Raw genomic sequence first — 22,428 nt, 5'->3', positions numbered from 1 at the left:
ATTTTGTGTATCATCATCAGGGATGTATATCAATTTATCGGCCGTTGTCTTATCTCTTTAGATGACTGCTATGTTATGCTAATGACAGTGCTAGAACTCTTCAGAAAAAGATTAATATACCAATATCTGTAAGATATTGACTATACTTAGAAGCTGGAATGAGGTATAGCCAACAAGCGAAAAAATCTAAAATATTTGGGGAGGGCGGGGGGCAGATAAAAAGGTCGACAATTCTACTATGCGTTGTCCCCCAACGCAACGACAGCTGAAAATTATGTGTGGATTTTGTGATTTTAAAAAAAGTATTTCGTTTTAGGCAAAAGCTGACTTAGAAGAGTATTCATTAATTTCCGCATAATATTATTTCTACTATGTGAGCTGCAAAGAGGGCATAATATCAAAGAATTAAAAGGGTTTGCTTTCATTTGCGTATCATTATATCCACCATGTGTCTTATATTTACAATCATCCTTATAATAAAGTTACAGGATGTTTGTTTGTCTGTCTGTTTGTTTGTACCAAAGGATCTTGCTAACAACTGAACCGATATGATTTTTCTTTACAGGGTAGCTTCTCATAGGTCCTTGGAAGGTTTTGGGGGAAAAACATAACTAACACGAATTAGCGACAAAAAAAATATTTTTGGTGAATAGCTTATTTTAACCTAGATTGAAAAGAATTAATTTTACGAGTAACTAGAGAAGCCTCTAGGGGCGTAGCAAAAGAAATTTTATTGTTATTAGAAACCAAAGAAACATTTTAGAAGGCAACAGTAACGTATTGTAACGTATTACAAACGAACGGACACAAGGACTAACGAAAATGACCTAAATTGAAAGTCAATACTTTCACCCTTTTTTTGTTTTGAAATCACGAAACCTTTCTATATTTGTCTACAATAGACTGAACTCTTGCAGGTAAAGTGCTGTGCATCAGGAAGAGCTGTTTGGTCCTTTGGATTAAGGTTAAGGAGGGATATTTTAATTATCTGTACATATTTTTTAAAGGGCGTTGTAAAGGGGTGGGGGCTTACTTGAATTTGGGCTTACAAACTTCCATACCATGTGTTATGTTATAATTTAATAGATTGAGTTTAGTATAGTTATTTATTGCATCGTATTATAGACAGCTTTCCATGGATACTAAAATGAAAATTATATGAGCTAGGTTGCTGAAGTCCTAGGGCTAACACAACTGTTATCAAGTTTACGATTTCTATTTTAATATTCGTGAACAATTGTTAGTAATTCAACATTTAGGGGAAAGACAGTGTTAGGCGTTGGGGATGGGGGAAGGTATTTGCTTCAAATGCCCTCTTTGGTGTGCACGCCACTGGTTCCAGGGAGATAATAGTTATTTCTCGTATCGTATTATAAACGGCTTTCCGCGGATATAGAATGTACAATTATAAGATTAAAACAAGTTTTTTAAGCCCCGAGTTGCCGTAGGCACGGGCTAAAAAACTGGTTTTAATCTTATGATTGTACATTTCTATATTTGTAGAAAACTGGATATAATACGATGCTAGACATAGTTTTTTCGTATGGATGAGAACCGGTTCCTATCCACCGGATTCGAATGAATACGAGAAAAGAATATTCTGTTTACTTGATGGCAATAACATATATTTAGAATCCACAGTATCAAACATAAACATCATAAGATCACAAAAATTTAAATAAATATCAAAATAAAACAAAATATAATCATTGTATCGTCAAAATCTTTTTGTACATAAACAAATGTAAAGTTATCGTGTGTGTCGCAAAATGAATATAAAATAACTATTTTACGTGCAGTAGTAATACAAGTAGTATGTAGGTGGGTAAAGTATTTTTGTCATGGCTTGTTCACAGCGGCAAGTCTGCGTTGTAGTTGCGTAGCGTCGTTTAGGCAGCGGCTTCAACTTCAGCTGGCTGAAATACAAAAATAATGTTGGTGAAAATTTTTTTTGGGGTGTTAATGGTGCTTTTCCTCAAATATCCTAGCGAGCAAATCAACGAACCCTCACTATAAATTGAAAATTAGGGCAATTATTTCTTTATGCCTAACCCCAGTGGGGCTCCCTAATCCTGCGGGACTTGCCTGTACCCTACATAACAAAACCTAATCTAAGGTAAAACATACCAAATGAAAGCTATCCCCCTAAAATTTATTTCTAATACTACTTAAGGGTGGGCGAAGGGGCGTTTCTGTGCTTGACTATACAGGGTAACTGACATATATTTTGTTAGTTATTACCCTATGATACAAACCAATCATAAACCACAAGAAAAATATGATTGACTTTAAATGAACTAAAAATTTTAAGATTAAATCTATAATTTTTTATTTTTATATCCGTGGTCAACAAGGCCATCCATGCTTTTTCATTTGGGGGGGGGGGGGGTAATCTTTATAACATATAGGCAAGGACGTCCATCTTTTTTATTTTTTTATTTTTTTTTGTGGGGGGGGGGTAAAAATTCAAACTTCCTCCCATTTGGACGTTCTTGTCAAACTATATCTGATTTTTTCTCATCTATAGTGTTTTAATATCCTTTTAAAACTGTAAATTGTCTTTATTTTTTTACAGTTTCTAAAAATCTATATTATGGTTCAAGAGGGCAAAATCTTTTATTATAAATAGAGTTACATAGTTGAAATAGCATGCACAGGATTTTCCCAAGGGATTTTTTGGGGTTGAAGAAAGGGAAAATGCAGGCCAACAAAATTTTAGTATTAAGGGGGGGGGGGGTTATAACCCTCTAGTGTTTGCATGGCTGACTACATAAATTATCAGTTAATGGTTCAATATGGGAAATTTATTTCTTCTACATATTTGTTTTAAAAAATTGTCCCTCTTTTTTTGTAATGGAATGAACCTGCATTTGAAAACTAATCTAAACTTACCTTCTCACCCTCCTTGGCTCCAAGTGCCCAATCAGGCTTCTTCTTCTAAAAGGAGAATACGAGACAATATTGGAGTAACTGAGTCTTATAGAGGCTCCAAATTAAAGAAGAAAAGAAAAACAAAACTATATCTACTATATGTATGTTTTTTGTCTAAATCATAATTATTGAAGAAATATGCTATTTTTAACCCAAGGATTTTGGAAGTCAACTCAACTTTAATTTTGAATTGTGAGCAATTCAAATTATATCTTTGAAAATTAATTACAATTTAGATAAACTACATCTTTAATTTCTCCTAAATTACTATTTTGAATGTAAAAAGATATCATCAAGCTAGTAACAATTAGTTTTTTCAGAAGACATCTTTTGACATAAAAAATAATAAACTTTTTTTCTAAACTACATATTTAAGAGATTTAATATGATTGGGAAATGTAAATTTAGCAAATAAAAAAAAAATATTAAAATGGCTGAGCAAAAATACTTCTCAAAATCAAGGAAAATAATATTTCTAAATAACAAATAGTAAAAGAATTATAAAGTATTTGACAATCCAACCCTTCGCCTTTCCTTTTACATGTATTTATGACATATAATTGTTTAGTGTTTTAACTTCATAATCTTTACTATTAGCTTGTTAGAAAATTCAAATTTTCTAATCTCTGATCCCAATCCTTTTAAGTCTTATGAAGCAAACTAAAGTTTAACTAAAAACTATTTTGGCTCCAGGGGGAAAATGTTCAAGCTTTTAAGATTAAGATTTGAAAAAAAGGTTTCCTTTCAACTTTGTGAGATTAAAGGTTTTTTTCAGCAGAAACTATTAAACTTATTAAACTAAGTAAATATATAAATAGTATATATCTATAAAGGAGGGGGTGCTTACAAAACAGAAAGAAATTTCAAATTTCTACAGGTTTTCTTTATTTAGATATGATATAATTTTGTGGTAAAATCAAATTAAGACTAATCACTGTGGGCTATAATTAAATCAAGACAAAAGTAAGTGCCGAGCCCTGAGACCTATGTATGGTGAAAATAGACATAAAACCATGATGATTCCAGGTAAAACCAAAATATTTCAGCGGGGGCTTTTTGAGAAAATTAGATTTGAAAATTTCAAGTTCAATTTTTACCCCCTAGGAGTTGTCTTAAAACCTCTCTATATATGATTTATTTTAGGCTGAATTTTCGTGACCTTTGCAAAGCAAGTGATAAAAATGGCCATTTATTAACTCCCTTCAGGAGTGGTTTTATGAAGAACTTTATAAAGGCAAAGTTGTTCAAAATTTAAAATAAGTAATATTTGCTTTTCTTGTCTTGATTATGCAGCAACTCCTAGGGGGTGAAAATTGAACTTGAAATTTTCAAATCTAATTTTCTCAAAAAGACCCCGCTGAAATATTTTGGTTTTAACTGGAATCATTATGCTTTTATGTCTATTTTCACCATACAAAGGTCTCAGGGCTCGGCACTTACTTTTGTCTTGATTCAATTATAGCCCACAGTGTATAATTTATGATAATATATTTAGACTTCATATGTTCAAAAAGAATTAAGAATGAATTTATCTTATATAATTTAAATGGTTAAAAATTATTATGTGAAAAAATTATTTGCTGTTTTAAATGGTCCTATTTAATAAATTTGTCTAAACAAGTTGGAGTAAAAAATATGTTTCAAGGGAAAGGGCAGAAAATGGGTAGCAAAAAAAAGCTCTATGGTAAAGTTTCTACTTTTGACTAACTTTTGACAACACCAGCTTTTTTCTCAGCTGTTTGCTTAACAAAGATAAAAATTGTTAAAAAGAAGAAATAAAAAAATAAACTACTTTATATATTAAAAAAAACATCATAAAATACAACTTTGTAAAAAAAAGCAAAGGCAGGGCATTGTCTTCAAATTGCCCATTCTAAACTATTTTTATACTTTTTTCATTGTGAAAGACGACCTTTATTGTTAAAAGACGACTTTTTTTATGTATGAGAACGACATTAACCTACCTGTTCTTCATCATCCATGGAGAATTCCTTCTTTTTCACAGTCTTAAGCTGGTTCCTGTTACATTCATTTGTTTCATTAACAGATATTTTAGCATAAGTTGGGCTTTGCCATAATGAGGGTTTGTTCACTTAGTTTTAGCAGTATTAGGTGAATTTATTTTAATGAACCAAACAATTTCCTGAAGTTAAATTCAGCCGCCTTCTTCTGTAGCTTGGCAAACTTGTTCTCATACTTGGATACCTTCTTCAGAGTGGGCTTGATGCTAAATATTTAAAAGCAATTTGAGAAAATTCCTAGTAATTTAAATTGAGGATCTTTCATCTATAGAGGTGCAAATTAAGGGATGAAAAAGTAAATGTGCAGGAATAAATTTTGCATATCAAGGACAAAGATGTCTGTTTATACAAATAATAAATAAATATAATAACAATCTTAAAGCCATAATGAACAACTAAAAATAATAATTGATAAAATCCTTTTTACATTTGAATTTTGAATATGTGGTAGTTACTGTAAATGAGGATTTTAATATGACATAGATAGTTATAGTTTTAGATAGTTATAATCAATTTATGTATTATTCAAATTCAACATGGTAGATATACTAAAATTTCTTTGGTTAGAAGGACTTTGAGACGGACAAACCCTAATCCAGTTGTAGCTGCACAGCTAAAAGTGTCTTTTCCTTAAAGATGAAAAGAGATTGACCAGTTATGACCGGTCCTTTCAGTCAATTTATTTCAATATCACAGAAGAGATTCTAGCTTGTTTTATACTGTGACACAGCTGATTAAATAACATTAGGATCCCATAATATTCATGTGAAAAGTGCAACTTTGCACACTGTCAAAGGGTCATTTTAAAATTTCGAATACTGGAGATGTTAAATGTATAGAATAAGAGTAAAAACCGGACAGATAAAGATTTTATTAGGTAAAACTCATTTTCTGTAATTTATATTATCTTTTGGCCTCTCTATAAAAACTAAAAAAAATGAAATGTGTATGTGAAAAATGGTTTGTGTGCTGCCCACAAATCTTATCATCCTTGATAACAAAACAGAGTTGTAAAAAAAAGACAAAAAATTGTAGGTGGATGAAAGTATTACTCTATACAACTAAAATTTGTCAAAGTAAAATATTTACAAATTTTCTTCAAATTTGGATTCATATTTTGAATTGAGATAAATTTGACATTAGTATCTTTTGAAAAAGTATATAATTCAATTCTGAACATCAAGTACAACTATGACTGCAAGTAGCTCAGCATTAAAAGTCAAAAAGTGGAATTTTCGGGGTTTTGGTCTGAACAATGAGAGTAAGATAAGATGGGGTAAAACTTCTTCTAAAATGGACAAACATTTGAACAACTCTTATTATAGAGCAGCCCTGCTACCAAAAATACTTACAATTTTCCTCTCAAATCATTGACAGCAATATTCAGTTCGTTAATCTAAATACACAAAATAGATCAGATATCAAAATATTTTAAAAGTTTAAAATTAATGATTTAAAAATGCCTAATTTAATCAATTTTAGAATTTAAATATTTTTTGTTTGTTTGAAATCTTATTGTTTGTCTATTGACGTCAAAGAATCAAAATTTATCAAAGAGCATCCTTCATTTTTATTCAAATTCTTGTTTTATTTAAAGATTTTCCCTAAATCATAATTTGAATAACAGCTATTAAAAATACTAAAGAATAAACAAACTACCTTAAAAATATGCAAACAAAATAACACAAACGTTTAAATCTAAATCAGTAAATTAAAACAAATTGCATTGTTAAAAATATAAGTTTAAAAAAAAAAAATTTCTATGCTTATTAAAAAAAAATATTTACTGATTCAGCTTGATACAAATTTGGTGTTTTTATTAATTTCCAAAACATTTGTTTCATGGCCCGAATATAAAGATTTAAAAACACTAATTATTACACACAAAAGAACACTAACCCCATGCAAAAAACACAATTAAGTATTTAAAAATATCAAAGGAATATAAGCAAAATAATATGCCAAATTATACAAAAGTATAATATTTAAGTTAGCATCGAAGTCTTTTTGAAGAATTTTAAAAATATATATTTTAAAAATTTTAACTTTAAAAGTAGGAAAAAAAATATCAAACATATTTGTCTTTTATGATTAATTTCATTTTAATTTTTGCTAATTCTATAAATATTGATATTGATTATTTGAATATAGGTAATTATATTTTAAATTAGTAATAATTAAGGGGTTGTATATGTTACAAGTTTGTTTATTGCAAGTTATCAAACTTGGCTATCTATAAAAACTTAAGTATAAGTTTTAATAAAAAATCTAAATTCTAAGACTTAATTATATTTAATAGTAGCAAAGCTGTTTACAATAGTAAAGTGGTAGTTTCACGAAAGGCATTTTAACTTAATTTAGCGAACCGCATATTTTTTCCTGGTTAATTGGTTAAACTACATTTATATGGCATATATTTGAAAGAATTTCAATTTTCTACCACATATTTTAAAAATATCAAGTCTTGAAAATCGTCTTTTTAAATTGCATATATCACAAAAAGCCAATTTTAAGTCTTGATAATTTCAAAACTAGGTGGTAGAAAATTGAAATTCTTTCAAATATATGCCATATAAATATAGTTAATCCCATTAACTAGCAAAAAATATGTGGTTCACTAAATTAAGTTCAAATGCATTTCGTGAAACTACCCCTTTAGACAATTAGGCCAACATCAAGAGAGTTAATTTTTTTCAAAGAAAGGGAAAAAAGCCAAGAAAGCCAATAAAAAAAGAGAAATCATAATTTTAAAAAATCTGTTATGAAAATGAACTTATAGGGATAAGAAGGGGAAGTAACAGTGATGTAAAGTTAAAGTGAGAGGAGTGAATGAGATTCAAATGGTTAGGGAAGGTAAGAAAGGGATGGGTAAAAATAGGATGTAGAGTAAAACAAGGTAAACAAGTAAAGATAAGTTAATTATCTGAACCTCTGATTTAAATAGAATCACCATAATTTACAGAAAGACAGACTTTTACAAATACCAATTGAGTAGCTTTGCTTCTAAAAAGTATTGGATTGTTTTGCAGCTAAATTACTATCTACACTACACTATGTTCCAGAGAGTGACAAATAATCGTTTTTTACATTTTGGAAAATACACTTCTAAACAATTGTTTAGTAATATACACAAGTATTTGGAAATAAAGCCGAAAGAATTAGCTCTTTACTATGAAAAATAAAACTTTTATGTGTAATTATACCAGAGGTATGGAATTAAGTTCCTTTTCATCATTGTTAACAACTATTTTTAAGGTCAACTAAACTACATTTCAAATCAGTGTGGACCCTTTATTTTTAAAGCTATTTTTAAGTATTATATATTTTTGGAATCAGTATGTAATAATTTATACGTTTAGCCTTTAATAGAAGTCAAATCTCCATTTTTTGTTGTAATTGTAGATGGTTTTCTTAGCCTACCCGATTTCTGTAAAATAGACAATTTTCTTCTAATGAAAATTTTACGTTTGGTTCGAGATCTTTTAAGCGCAAAAGAGCGCAAGCAAATCCCCTTACATGGTGATATTAGATGTATGTATAATATCAGAGAACTTTACCCTGTGTATGCGAAAGTATGCGAAGTATGTTTTTTTAAGCCCTAAAGATACTGGGTCTATCAAAAAATAACAATTTTTAAAGATATAAAAGTAATTTATTTTCTACTTATTTAAAACACATATTCATTTAAACTAAAAGTAAAGAAAAGTTTTAAATAAAGATTATCCTTAAATGTCTAGGCTCTTATCTGAACCATTTTACCTTTTTATTGGGGGGGGGGGGGGGGGAATGCCCTACTTATATCCACATCTGAACCCATTAAAGCTAGAAGTTTAAAAATTTTAATGTCTATTCCTAGTTCAAATATATATTCTTATTTAATTCGTTAGCATTATTTACTCCCTTCACCCTTTTATAAAGCAACCTTTTTCCAAAGGTGCTTTCATACTTATTAAAAAAAACAAGTAGAATTTGTATTGTTTAAGATAGAAAATGCTTCCTTTCAAGTAAATTGAAAATAAAATGAAAGTCTTACATATCAGAGATTTATAGGGATTAGACAATGGCTGGGAAATTAATGTACATTCCCAATGCTAATACACAAAATTACCCCTTCTATAAATTACAATTAGTGATTGAAACGTTTGGACACTCAACTAATAAACCAACCAATCAAAATTCAATAAAAGTCCAGCAAATTGTTATGCCTACAAATAAGAAAACGCTATTTGGTGAATTTAGGGACAATTATAATAAACAGCCCATTGTCCCCTCCTTCCCTACATATACACACAGAAAATAAATAAGAAATATGCTCATCTGTGTGTTAACTTTAGATTAGAAATCTCAAAATATAAATTTCGGTGGCGGCGGTCGGCGGGAAAACGGCGGCAGATTTTCATATGATTTCAGTAGGTCATACATACTTGTTAGAAAAGCTTATGTTTAAAATTTGAAGTCTACAGGTAAAAAATTGAGGTCTCAAGAGCTGTTTTAAGATTTCTGAGGGATCAGGACCTGCAGGATCATACCTGGACCCTGAAATTGACTTAAACACTTAAATTTGATATTGGTATGTACTGGTATAGGATATTTTAGTATTTGGTAACTTAAAATGCTTAGTTTAGGGCAACAAAATATTTTTGCTCTTTACCTGTAAGACCCTGCCAGGTTTGCTGGCATCCTGTGCAAGCCAGGATGGAGATATTTAAAATTTCGCCATTATATTAATAGATATATGGATACTTATTGCTATTTAAATAAAATTTCATCACAATTTTAAAATATACACTCTCTATGATTTTTTGTCATTTTTTGGCTTTTCTGGAACACGGTGCACTAATTCCTAAACAGTCTATTCAAAATGTGTCTACAAATATTGCTTCTACAAGATCAGATTAAATTACCTTTCACAGTTCCTTTAATTACCAACATTGAGATAAAGTACATACATTCCATTAATATTATAAGTTTCTATTAGATTTTATTGCAAACTGTCTTCTTTATTGCAATAATCCCAATCTATTCTAAACTAAAGGTTATGTAGTATTTTGTTTGTTTTAAAATTCATGTATTAAAATAAAATTTTCCATTGAAAAATGGCTTAAAATTTAGTTTTTGACTAATAAAGTTTATTGTGATTTTTTTTATATCTAAAACTTAAATAATCAAAAATTTCTTCAAAGCCATTTCCAAATAGTTTCAACATTGGAAAAAATTTATTATAATAAATGATTTAGAAGCATGGACTTGTTATCTGTTCCATCAAAAACCTCTTTTAAATAAAATATACACGAAAAGAAAAATTCCATAGAAAATATTACTACCCCCCCCCCCCCCTCTTATATCTCTTCTACTTGAAATTGTATGAAAAAGGATTTGAGTGTTGTTAGTTGGCACCCGGCCAGGATTCTGCCCTTTTACTGGTGGAAAATTGTAAATGTCAGCATATATTCAATGTTCACATCTAGCATCGTCCTCCACAGCAATATTTTAACCTTGCAAACAGATATCAGGGCAAATGTGTTTTTTTTTATATTTGTACATATACATTGACTTTTTGAAATTGTTTTTTTTTTGATGGAAACAAATAGTTTTGTCCTGGTGCTTTTTTTGGCATATTTAGTTATGTATTAAACTTTGCTACCTAAACATTGTTTAAATATTGCAGCCCCCAAAATAAGACTAAATTTCCAATGCCTGATATAAAGGGTATAAACAATTTAAAGGTTATAAATAGAAAGGGAACACTCTTATTTTATTGCATTCAGAACATTCTTTTTTTTTCATTTTTAAAGGGACCAAGAAATTATCTTATACTAATATTTAAAGGGTAAAATAACACACAATCTGTAAAAGGCGATGATAGATGGAAATAGAAACTTTGGCTGACATTTAGTTTTCAGCATTTTAAAACATACTTAATATTTTGAAGTATTATGTTATTTGGCAAGACATATAACCCAGATAAAAGGTATCCAAGGCAGGAAAGGTAAGACAAAAAGGGGGGCTGCAAGACATTAGAGTATGTTTGCCAAATCACATTCTGTGTCTTATTAAATGGCAAACATTGACCTGGTAAAGATATATAAAGGATTTGTTAGGTACCAAACTAAAATATGTTTTACTTTAATGACCAATTGACACAAAATGTGATTAATGCAAATAATTACAAGAAGTCACAAAGGGGGCATACTTCAAGTCCTGGCTGCAATTTAGAGAAATTAATCAACTGTTATATGTAGTTTCTTTCTTTTCTCAATTAAAGTTTATTATCAAACAAAATAAATGCTCAATGCTTGTTTGATCCATCCGTACCTCGAAATCCCTTTTTCTCACTTCAAACTCCATGTCGTATTTTTGGGACTCGCAGAGGTACATACGATCAAAGTACTCCTTGCAAATTTGCTTCAGTGTGTCTGAACATAGAGTAAATACAAAGTTCACTTTGGTAAGATGTAAAAATAGTCCTAACAATTGACATAGTATTATAGAGAAGAGGTTTTCCATGGGATAACATTAGTTCCTGTTATGACAGCACATTTTATATATATATTTTTCTCTACTTTTACACATCTTTAATTTGTGTTTGTGTTCTTTTTCTACATATAAGTCAAAGATCTAAATCTAGTTTCATTTAAAGATAAGCAGAGAAAAGTTTGGGAGTGTGGAGAATACCTCCAAAATTCTTATCTTGACCCCACGCTCAAGATCCCACTTGTCACCCTCAAGTTTCAAAATTTTAGCCTGGTATTCGTGACAAATAGCTGCTAGATCATCTGAAATTTAGTTTCTTGTATTTAAATTATTATAATCATGGGTAAAAAGACTAACTGGGTAGTTGTATTTTAATTCATAAAGGTGCTGTTCAATGTATGTTTATTTGGTAAAAATTGAACAATTGAAAAAAAAGATTATTTAGGTAGAGTTTGGGTAACAGAGGACAAAAATCATTTGTGGCATAATAACTAGGATTAAAAGGATTATATAGATTTATGTTATAACAATTGGTATATGTAATAAGAGTTTCTTAACCGGACATGCTTTTAATATTAAACAATTTAAAGTTATTATTATAAGCATTAGTATAAGAGTAATTGGATCAAGAGATAATTAAATTCCTTGAAAAGACAAATGCTTCGGTATTATTCTTTTAATCCAAATCCTCAAAACTGTAAAATTATAACGTTGAAGATTAAGGACAACAATAAAGCAATGAGCAAAAAGGACACAATACAATCTTTCCCGATTTTGTATTAATTTTGCGGAACATGATTCCAGTTACGTCATATTTTTCTTTCCTGAAAAAGGGAAGGGGGTTAGAAAATCTCTTCAAAAGAGATGGGGAAAACCCCCTTTTCTCCAAATTCTTTTTTTCTTCCCCCCTTCCCTTTTTCGGGAAAGAAAAATATGACGTAACTGGAATCATGTTCCGCAAAATTAATACAAAATCGGGAAAGATTGTATTGTGTCAGCAAAAAGGTATTAACTATAACTGAGAGCACAGCTGGATCTACTGTGGATAATGTTTACCCTACCCTATAGTCCCTAAATTCAACTTCTTTTTCCATATCATACTTTTCAGACTCTAGTGCTGTCACTTTTGCATGGTATTCCTTGCAGATGGTTATAAGCCGATCTGAATAGATGTATATTGGCTTTTTTGAATATGTAAATGATTCAGCACTTTTGACACTAGTAAGATTTACCTTAACATAAGTATATCAGTTGTCATAAATATACAAAAAAAAACTACTGATGACAATGTTACTAATGTAATTCTGAAATTATGAAGCAAAATTGTTTGAAAGGCAAGTAATTTGATGAAAAATTTGAATATGAAATGATTTATGTAAAATGAATATGATATTTTATTGTTTCCAACCTGAAAACAAAATTCATCATTTTTAATGGATCCAATTTAAAAAGTTAACCTTTAAAAAAATCATGTTCTTAAAGTAAGAAAAAACATTAGAACATTATGGTATTTTACAGAAAGCCCTTAACATCATAAAATTCAAAGTCTTTATAAAGATCTTTATATACATAAAATGTCAATGAACTAAAATATGAAATTTAAAAGTTTTCCTTAGAAAAACTACATTTGATTGTACTTATCATATTTTGCTCTTTTCCTACCTAAAATAGTTAGTGTGGACATAAAATGTAAAATACCCTTTGATTAAGACTTTGAAAAGCTTTCACATTAATTCTTGTATGAAATGACTACACAGACAAAATTATGCTAGGTAAGCATATTTAAATCTTACAGAATCTAGATCATGTCAGAAAATTAATTGATTAATTCATATTTTGTAGGAAAAAAATTGGATGCTAGCTTTTCAAATTCTTGAACAACTTTCCTTGTAAATTATTTCTCAGTAAAATGAATATTTGTTTTTGAAAGTTAATTTTTTTTTTACAGAATTACCTTCATAGATATAATAAAATTTTCTACTGAAATATAAAAGTACAAGGAAAGGTTTTGGATCTACTGCAGTTCACGGTAAAATATTGCTGGTAACGAATATTGCCAAAAATCTATGAATTTTAGAGGCTGCTAGCTGCCAAACGGCTAAACGTACAGATCATACCCGCACACCATTTTAAGCGGAATAAGAGGGCCTACAAATAATCTGGAATAGGCAAGATCCAATAATGCACAGGGAAAGCTTCACTGAAGAAAAATGCGTAAAATAGGCCTTTTTCGCGCATTTCTCTGCACTGCGAGATAATTATGCATTATTGATTTATGACAAATCCAGATTATTTGTAGACATTATTATGCTGCTTAAAACAGTGTGCGGGCATGATCTGTACATTCAGCCGTTTGGCAGCTAGCAGCCTTTAAAATTCATAGATTTTTGGCAATATTCGTTACCAGCAATATTTTACCGTGAACTGCAGTAGTTCTAAGGTTTTTATAGTGCTCCCCACATACTACAACAATTATGACACTTACAATACATAAAAAAATTAGTAAGTTGACCATTCCTGAAAAAAAGAAAAAAACATGAATTTGTGCACAATCCTGAATATACAATATTAAAAATAGTACACCAGATTACACAAACATATTTAATATGTGTACACCTACTGTTCATGCTGTGCACATTCATTTTTGCACACTACAATATTATTTGAAATTGTGTACAAAATGTTGATTTACCCAACTTTAATTACCTCATAGTCCTTAATAGTGACCTCGTGCTCAAGATCATATTTTGTGCTCTCTAGCTGAGCTGCCCTGGCGTGGTATTGCTCACAAATGCGTCTAAGGGCGTCTTATGTAAATAAATAAATGTTTAAGATAAAATAAATTTTAAAGCCAATCTCTGGTTAAAGTTTAGAATTATATTTAGTATTATTTTTTTTTTTGATGCGAGAAGGATATGAAAAAAAGTTTATCTCCAGAAAATATTGTAAGAAGATACATTTTCAACCCGTCAAATGTTTAATTCCCTGTGTAAAAAAAACTGCACTCAAAAATTGCAGTTTTCTCACAAATTGGATAAAGATTGAGCCAAAGTAGAAAACAGAGTAAAGTTAGAGTAACTATATATGTATATAGAATTGCTCCATATTCTCTATGACTTATATTCATGAATGATACTGAAAAGATTTTTATGCACTATCATACCTAAAAAGTCAGCTTTCAAAGATCACTATTTAGGCAATAAACTTTTTTTTTGTAAATACATTCTCATTTTATTTAATCTCTTTTGTAAGCTGTGAGAAAAGAGAGAGAGAGTGGAAGGCAATTTTTAAAATTTCTTTGTTGAAAGGTTGTGGAGGGAATGTAAAATGAATTTACAAGCCATTTGTCCTAGTTAAACATATTATCAGAACTTCTGTATTCTGAATTTTAAGTCTATTTTGATTATTTATTGTCATATGCATGTAACAATACTGTTTTGCAAAATAAGTAAGAGTACATAAATTTTGTTATCATTGTTACTATAACTGTAATCAATATATTAAGTAACTATCTACCATTTAGATATACTTCAGGCATTCTACCAAAACAAGGATGACAACATCCATAAAAGCGAAGCACTGAAACGGTAGGACAAACGGACATTAACACTTGTATAGTGTCAGAACTGAATAATCATAATATAAATGTATAAGAGTCAAAGCAAAATTGTAAGTAAATTTGTTGAAAAACTGCTTGATTCAGGATAATGTTTATGGACATACTTTTTTAGGACTTGATGATAGAGTTGTTTCGCTTATTACATTATACTTTGTTGTCCCAGGAATCAATATACCAAAAATCAGATCAATCGGATGATTAGATCACATAAAAATTTGTTGTTAAAAAAGTAAAAAAATCAACATGTTTAAAATGGACGTACGGACATTTTGGTGATGATTATAGAGTTGCTACGCTTTCTAAATCGTACCTTACTATTAAAGGAATCACCATGCAAAATTTGAAATCGATAGGACAATTCTAACATGCCTAAATTAACAAAAAAAGCTATCCGTTACGGACGGACGTACGGACGGACCGACCCTAATTATAGAAAAGCTTTGCTTTTAAAAATGTAATTTTCTTATTGATTTTTGAGAAAGTTTACTTATTAGATTTATCATACATCTAAAAAGACAAAAGCATATGATTCTTCATGAAGTGCAATTTTCTTTTTTTACTTTATCCAGAAATGTATGGGATTATAAATAATGATTTATATATCACAGAAGTACTTTACAAAAATACCTTAGGTAATTAAAGAGTCCTACAATTTTTCTCTTATTAACCAATACCTTTTTTGTAATTTATATTTTTTTGTCTTTTAAAATGAAGGGATAGGGCTTTGGAAGAAAAATTCAAAGGGCTTTAGGCATTTCTGGCAACTACAGACGGCCAAGATAAAAAAAAGTTTTAAAATCTTTTTTATCTGTGATGTAATTGCAAAATCTAGTGAAACTTAATCATTCAATATACCTGTCAAGATAAGGAAAAAAATAGATCATTAGTTTGTGCCATTGGAAATTTATGATAAAATAATGTAGAATATGAATTACTCATTTTTAATTGACTAAACAATAGCTTTTTGTTTGTTGGAAGTATTTAGGATAAAAAGTCAAATGTAAAGGATAAGTTTAACAAGGGAAATTATACTTTTAAAAAAACTATTTTTTTGTAGTTTTGAAACAGAAGGTTTAGTCAATCATTAGGCCAGTCTCACAATAGAAAAAAATCTGATATAAATCAAGGAATTAATGTCTTAAAAGATCATAAAAGTATGACCATAAGCAATTTACATAAAGATACTCTTGTTATAGAGCAGCTGCTCAGTTAATATGTGTACGAATTAGGATTGGGCCGGGTATCCGGCCATTTTCGATATCCGGCCGGTTACCGGATATTGAAACTATCCGGATATCCGGCAGATTTTTACTGACGGATATCCGGTTATCCGAGAATTTGCCGGATATCGAGCGTTGGCCAGATATCCGGCCGGATAACGGATATCCGGCAAAAAAAGTATCCGGCCCAACCCTAGTACGAATAGATCCTACCTTCAGAAGCAGATTCCAAATCCTTGGGTTGACCACAACGTTCATCAATGACCATTCTTCTCTCCTGAGCTTTTCTCTCCTGTTCTTTCTTCAACTCCTCAGCTGCTTTCTTACGCAACAACAGCTGAAAACAAATCAGCATTTTAAACCAGGAATCTTAAGGGATAAGACAGTGGCAGATAAATTAACGTACATTCCGAATGGTGTTACACAAAATAACCTTTTCTAAAGATTATAATTAGTGATAGACACGTTTGGACACTCAACTAAATGAAACATCCAATCAATATTAAATAAAAGTCTTCAAGGTTATTGAGCCAATGAATAAGAAAACATCACACTAAAACATTGGAAACTAGTGTAATAAAAAGCCTATATAAAATAAATTTTTTTTATTTTGATATCAATATATACGTTCTATATCTAATATTTATTATCAACTACACTTAAAATGATTCAATAATAATTACTCAATTGAAAACTGAATATTTCTGAATTTAACAGTTAAAAATAAGTGTTCATACAAAGTAGTAGTCGATCACCTAGATTCAGAAGGATAAAAATATTGAAATATATACCTTGCAGAAAAAAATAAAAAGGTATGGGATATAAAAAGAGCAACAAACTTTGTCAAAAAAATAAACATTTGCTGTTTAAACATTAAAATACATGTAACTTTTTAAAAACTCCTAGCTTAATGTAAACAATTCGACGATTGAATAAACTTAATTTTAAATATTTTAGTTGTGAATCAGCAAATTCTAGGTTTAAAAGTGATTTACATGTACAATTATTTTTATAAGTAAAGTTTCTTAACAATCAAGAAGAACTATCATTTTTATTGTCCAACCTAAATCATTGTTCAAGTTTTTATTTTTATTTTTGAGAATTAAATATTGGTTCTCATTTGAGACAAAGGCTATTTTTCGATAACATTGTATCAAACAAAAAGCTTGTTTTAGTCATTCATTGATTCTGCATATAGTTATAAAAAGATTACAAACAAAACAGTTTTTCTTAATGTGACACATTTCTATCCTTGATTCTACTCACCCTGAGTTTCTTCTTCCTCTCTGGGGTCATGAAACCCTTCTTTGCCTTCTTGCCAGCGGCCTGGGCCTCGAGCCTGGCCCTGACCTCGGCCTTCTTGCGGTCAATCTCAGCCTGCTTCCTAAAATATAGAGGTTTAGTTAAAAAAGTTCCTTGCATGTTTTGGCCTATTAAAAGTAAGGTAAATAATTGCATTTGGACAAGCAAATTTTTCGGAAATGGAAAGGCTAGACTGGACATACTGACATGACCCCCCCGAAGATTTTAAACTAGTTCTCCTATTCGTTGACTTAAAATCTTTGGTTGTTTGTTCATTAATAATTCATGTTTTGGCTGACAGTGTTGCTTTTCTACTAATAATCTTTAGTTATGCGAGGGGTAATTTTGTTTGATCGTTTGGAGTAAGAAGATAGAGGGAGGTGGCATCAATTTGTTAATTCTCAATTATCTTATCCCTTTCAATTCCATGGAGAAAGCAAAGTTTTCCACTGGTCGTTTGAAGTGACAGTAAAATATAATACAGTACAAATACACATAATTAAAAATTGTATATTACAAGCATTGTTGCGGAGCCGGGAGCCGTTTTATTTTGCTGGAGCCGGAGCCGTAATTTTCGTTATCAAACGGCTCCGGCTCCGGACTAGATAAACAAAGAGATTTTTTATAAATTATAATATGGTAACTATGTTTTGTCATGTGTAAATGCCCCTTTTAAGTTTTTCAAGTCCATTTTTATCAAAAATTGAGCTTTTAAAACCTTCAAAAGTAAAAAATAGACGTGGGGAAAAAATATGACGAGTTTTGCTTGATTTTAGGTCGGAAACGTAGCCGCACCAAAATTAAACGGCTCCGCAACGCTGATTACAAGGCACGCTAGGCTATCATCAATCAACTGGACTGTAGAGAAGTTATCCTTTGACAAAATTACTTACTCATCGTCTCCCATGGTTAAGGCTGTGTCGTGGTCTTATTCCTTTCTGAAACAAAATATATTAATGGTAAATAATTCACTTTTAAATTAGTTAATAAACAAGGGTAATGGGTACCTAATTTTTAACATTCCTACTCTTGATAACATTTTTCAAGCAATTTATGAAGCAGTACAACTTTTTTATATAATTTGATTTATAAGAATTTATAAGATCCAATACAATAAAAATCATAATAGAAAATCTTATTTAAAAACATCAAAGAAAAAATTGAATGATACTTTCTTTGGCTAAAGATATTTAAAATAAGAGTGAATAATTCTATAGCCTAATTTATAACGAATTTAGTTAAGAATTCTTATCTAAATTACCGTAGTTAAAAAAAAGACTTCCCTGTCAAAAAATAGTTTTAATAATGACATTATGTCAAAGTTAACCATATATGCTTTATAATACATCCATATAGCCAAAGTAAAAATTGCAATTAAAAAAATAGCATATCTATAGCTTGTCAGCCCTTTGAGATTTGATTAAAGTCATACATTAACCTTTAATATTGTAAATCGATAAACTACCAACAGTTTTTACAGGGGTGGTTAAATAAAAAAAATTAATTTTAACAATTTCTTTTGAAAACAAATCAAGTATAAAACCTTTGATAAAAACTATATAAAATCAATTGAATAAAACTTGTCCGATTATAGGATTAATTTTATTCAATTTACTTTTGAATGGTAAGCAAGGTTACAGGGAACAGTTTATGGCATTGACTTTAATTTTTGTGTACTTTTTTTGCTATACAAGGTCCTAATCCTATCTATTTAAGCTGCATACAAACTAATTATTTAAATTAAAGAAATACATTTCATTTACCAATCTCTGTACATTGGTTCAAAATTAAGTACATAAGAGATTATTAGATATTTACAAAGTAGGGATGACTTTAGTTTAAAACAAAGTTACAGAATAAAGCAAATCCAGCAGATATTAATCAGTTTCGATGCCATACTGAAAAAATTTCCTTTATCCCTGTTTTTTTATTTTTTATAATCCTAAGATGTTGCCATATTGATATTGTTGATCTATTCAGCTGGTATTTGTTATTAGCAGGGCTCGGCAGCCGATCTACGACCGCATATAAACCTCAGTGTAATCGCAATATCATAACTTTAAGATTTATCTAAATGTCTAAACATGTTCCTAAACAGACAATCAATGTTTTGAAATTTACAATTTTGTTTGCAAACAATTGGCATTAAATTTAAGGCTTATGCGTGGTGGGGTTCGACTGCCGAGCCCTGGTTAATAGAATAATTTAGTTAAATACATTAGTACATCTTTAAATATATTTTGGTTAATTACAAAATATAAATTTCTAAAGACTTTGTGCTTTCCCGCATAGTGCAAATCAAGCAAACAACATCCCCTCCCACTTGGATGTGGGATGGGGGAATTCTTTTTCCATATCTAGCCCCTATTAAGGTACCCTAAACCCAATTTGACCTAATATAGCCTGACCCAAAGTAATAATCAAGTACCCCCCCCCCTTATTTTCTATTGATTTCCTCATAAGAAGGGCGGGGGGGGGGGATATTTTGCTCGACAAGGTACTTTTAGAGAAACTGCAAAAGAATCAAAAAAGTAGATTAATTAAACTATTAATTCGATTCTATTATTGAAAATAGGCATTTAATTAAATTTATGTAACTTTTACTACCTACCTTTGTTAAACTAAAATTATTTTGTGAAAGTTTTACAGAAGATTTAGAAGGGGACTATTTTGGAAACACTTAGAAAATATGGGAAATTGATCAGTTTTATTTTAAGATAAAAAGAAGCTTTATTATGAAGAAAAAAATCTTGAACAAAACTTATCAAGGATAAAAACTTCCGTAAATGTGAAGCTCATAAATAAAAAAGATTGAGGTTGTCCATGAGAATTAACTTATAAGCTACAACTTTAAAGTAGCTTCTCTTTTTTATGTGTTTTACTATTTGAAATTTTTAAGGTCATTCGAATAAACATATGAATAAAACCTGTCAGAATGGCCCATTTCTTTATGCCTAATAGCCGACATAAAAATATTAATGGAAAATGACATATAATATAATGCAGAATAAATAATGCCACCAAAAGACCCATTGATTGACTCACGAGGTAACACAGAATATGAACGGAAATATTGGGGGTAAGAATAGATTTATGTGCCTGAATCCTTGGGATTTACGGATGACTGCACCCTCAAACCAGATTGACAATATTTGCTTCAATGGTCAAGTTTCATCAAAAACAGACAAAATTCTTTTTCAAATCTTCTTCACAAAAGTAGTTGGATGTATGTCTGCATGTATTTATAACCAGTCGGTCAAACGGCCTGGCCGCAAGTATTGGTGCAAAAAATGGGGACGAATTTCAAATTGATTTGACGGGGCTGATTTTTTTACGTCACAAGTGAAGGGAAAGAAAAGTAAAGGGGGAAAGAAACCCTTTAGAAAAGAGATGGGGGTTTCCCTTCAGTTGTGACGTAAAAAAACCAGCCCCGTCAAATCAATTTGAAATTCGTCCCCATTTTTTGCACCAATACTTACAGCATCCCAGTATTTTCTAGTTTGAAGATAGGCCGATGATTAAAAATTTTCATGGGAGCTTTGTATTGGTTAAGGTTATGTATTAGTTTATTTGTCGCATGATTCCCAATATGGATATTTCCTTGGGATAAAAAATTAAATCTCCCAATATTTTTATTTCATTTTAATTAAAAATTTTATATGAAGGAGGTGATTTGCCCGTTGCCCTCTACCTAGTCCTATTTTAAAAAGTAGTAATGCTATTTTTGTCTGAAGATTGATATTTTGATAACTACAAAACTGAATTAGTTGCCTTGGTTAGGGATACTGCACATAGTTCTTAGGGTTGTTTAAGGCTATAAGTATGGTATGGAATGGTTTTATACTATTTTTTTCAATCTTTGAATACAGAGCACTAGAATGTTAGAGGCACAGCCACTATTATAAAAGTCAAAGAGAATATTTTGTCCAAAAAAAACTTTTAACCTTATATTAAAAAGTTTTTAGCAGAAAAAATCAACAGTTTTTGCAAAACTGTAAAAATTACTGTTTGACATTTTGTCATTATTGGTGTAATTTGTCTTGGGAAGACCTCGCCATCTTTTAGAACAGGCGAGTAGAAAAAATAGTTTAATAATTATTTTATGATGAATGAACAATTATCAAACATAAAAATAATTCTTTATCCAAATTCAGTAACTGGACAAAGTGTCTCAAAAATCAGCCACGTGACGTCATGAAATCGAGGGATTATTCATTTCTTTTTAGGGTTTTTTACTTTTCACTTTTCCTTTCATCTCCTTCATTTTTATGACGTCACATGGATGATTTTTGAGACACTTTGTCAAGTTACCAAATTAATATTGTTTAAAAATGTTTAATTTTACGAATTAGATTCTAATAATTTTTTGTTTTTAGCTTAATCACTGAAAGAAAATTGATCATTTAATAACATGCAATTAAAGAATAGGTGCAATTTTTTACTGGATGAACATAGCCTGACAAATAGCCTAAAACCTTCCCAGTTTCACTGTAAATCTTTCCAGAAATGTTTAGTAGCCGTGTTTAAGATCATATTACACACACATACATATAGAATACTAATCTATTACATTGTCCACACTATAGCCCTGGGGTGCTAGAAGCCTCTTATGGCTGAAACTAAAATCTTACCTTGTTCTAAGTGAGCCTGTGCTGGACTGACTGTTCTATACCTGGAGGCTGCCCAGCAAGAAAAGGCCTGTCCTGTCCCTACGTCCTTGTCAGTTTGTCCGTACGTACGTGTGTTAGCCCCTAATTTCCCCACTATTCCATTAGAAAGCGCAGGCCCTTTTTATTACTTCCCTAATTTTTCCCCACTTACTCAAACTTAAAGGGAAATTCTTAGCTTAATTCGTATTTAA

At 30.3% G+C, this 22,428-nt stretch overlaps 1 protein-coding gene across 8 annotated transcripts; it reads right to left on the bottom strand.

The window, feature by feature from the left end:
• Positions 1-1,603: 1,603 nt before the first annotated feature.
• Positions 1,604-22,337, bottom strand: wupA (troponin wings up A). Of its 8 annotated transcripts, none has more exons than XM_080159905.1 (11): positions 22,199-22,337; positions 18,461-18,505; positions 17,532-17,649; positions 16,479-16,602; positions 11,268-11,368; positions 6,305-6,348; positions 5,078-5,158; positions 4,896-4,953; positions 4,640-4,673; positions 2,893-2,937; positions 1,604-1,916 (listed from the first exon to the last, which is right to left on the bottom strand). In XM_080159905.1, exons 2-10 carry the CDS (start codon positions 18,472-18,474, stop codon positions 2,924-2,926), a joined length of 588 nt encoding a protein of 195 aa, XP_080016031.1. In that variant the 5' UTR covers positions 18,475-18,505; positions 22,199-22,337; the 3' UTR covers positions 1,604-1,916; positions 2,893-2,923. The 8 variants fall into 8 exon arrangements, with proteins under 8 accessions (XP_080016031.1, XP_080016032.1, XP_080016027.1 ...); XM_080159906.1 differs by having other exon boundaries at positions 2,893-2,934; XM_080159901.1 differs by lacking the exons at positions 4,640-4,673; positions 11,268-11,368 and adding an exon at positions 14,133-14,233.
• Positions 22,338-22,428: the final 91 nt, after the last annotated feature.

This window comes from Acartia tonsa, chromosome 5 (genome assembly GCF_053477335.1).
Source record: "Acartia tonsa isolate MP-2025a chromosome 5, ASM5347733v1, whole genome shotgun sequence".
NCBI lineage: Eukaryota > Metazoa > Arthropoda > Copepoda > Calanoida > Acartiidae > Acartia > Acartia tonsa.
The sequence above is the reverse complement of the archived record's forward strand: the minus strand, read 5'-3'. Positions and strand labels throughout refer to the sequence as shown.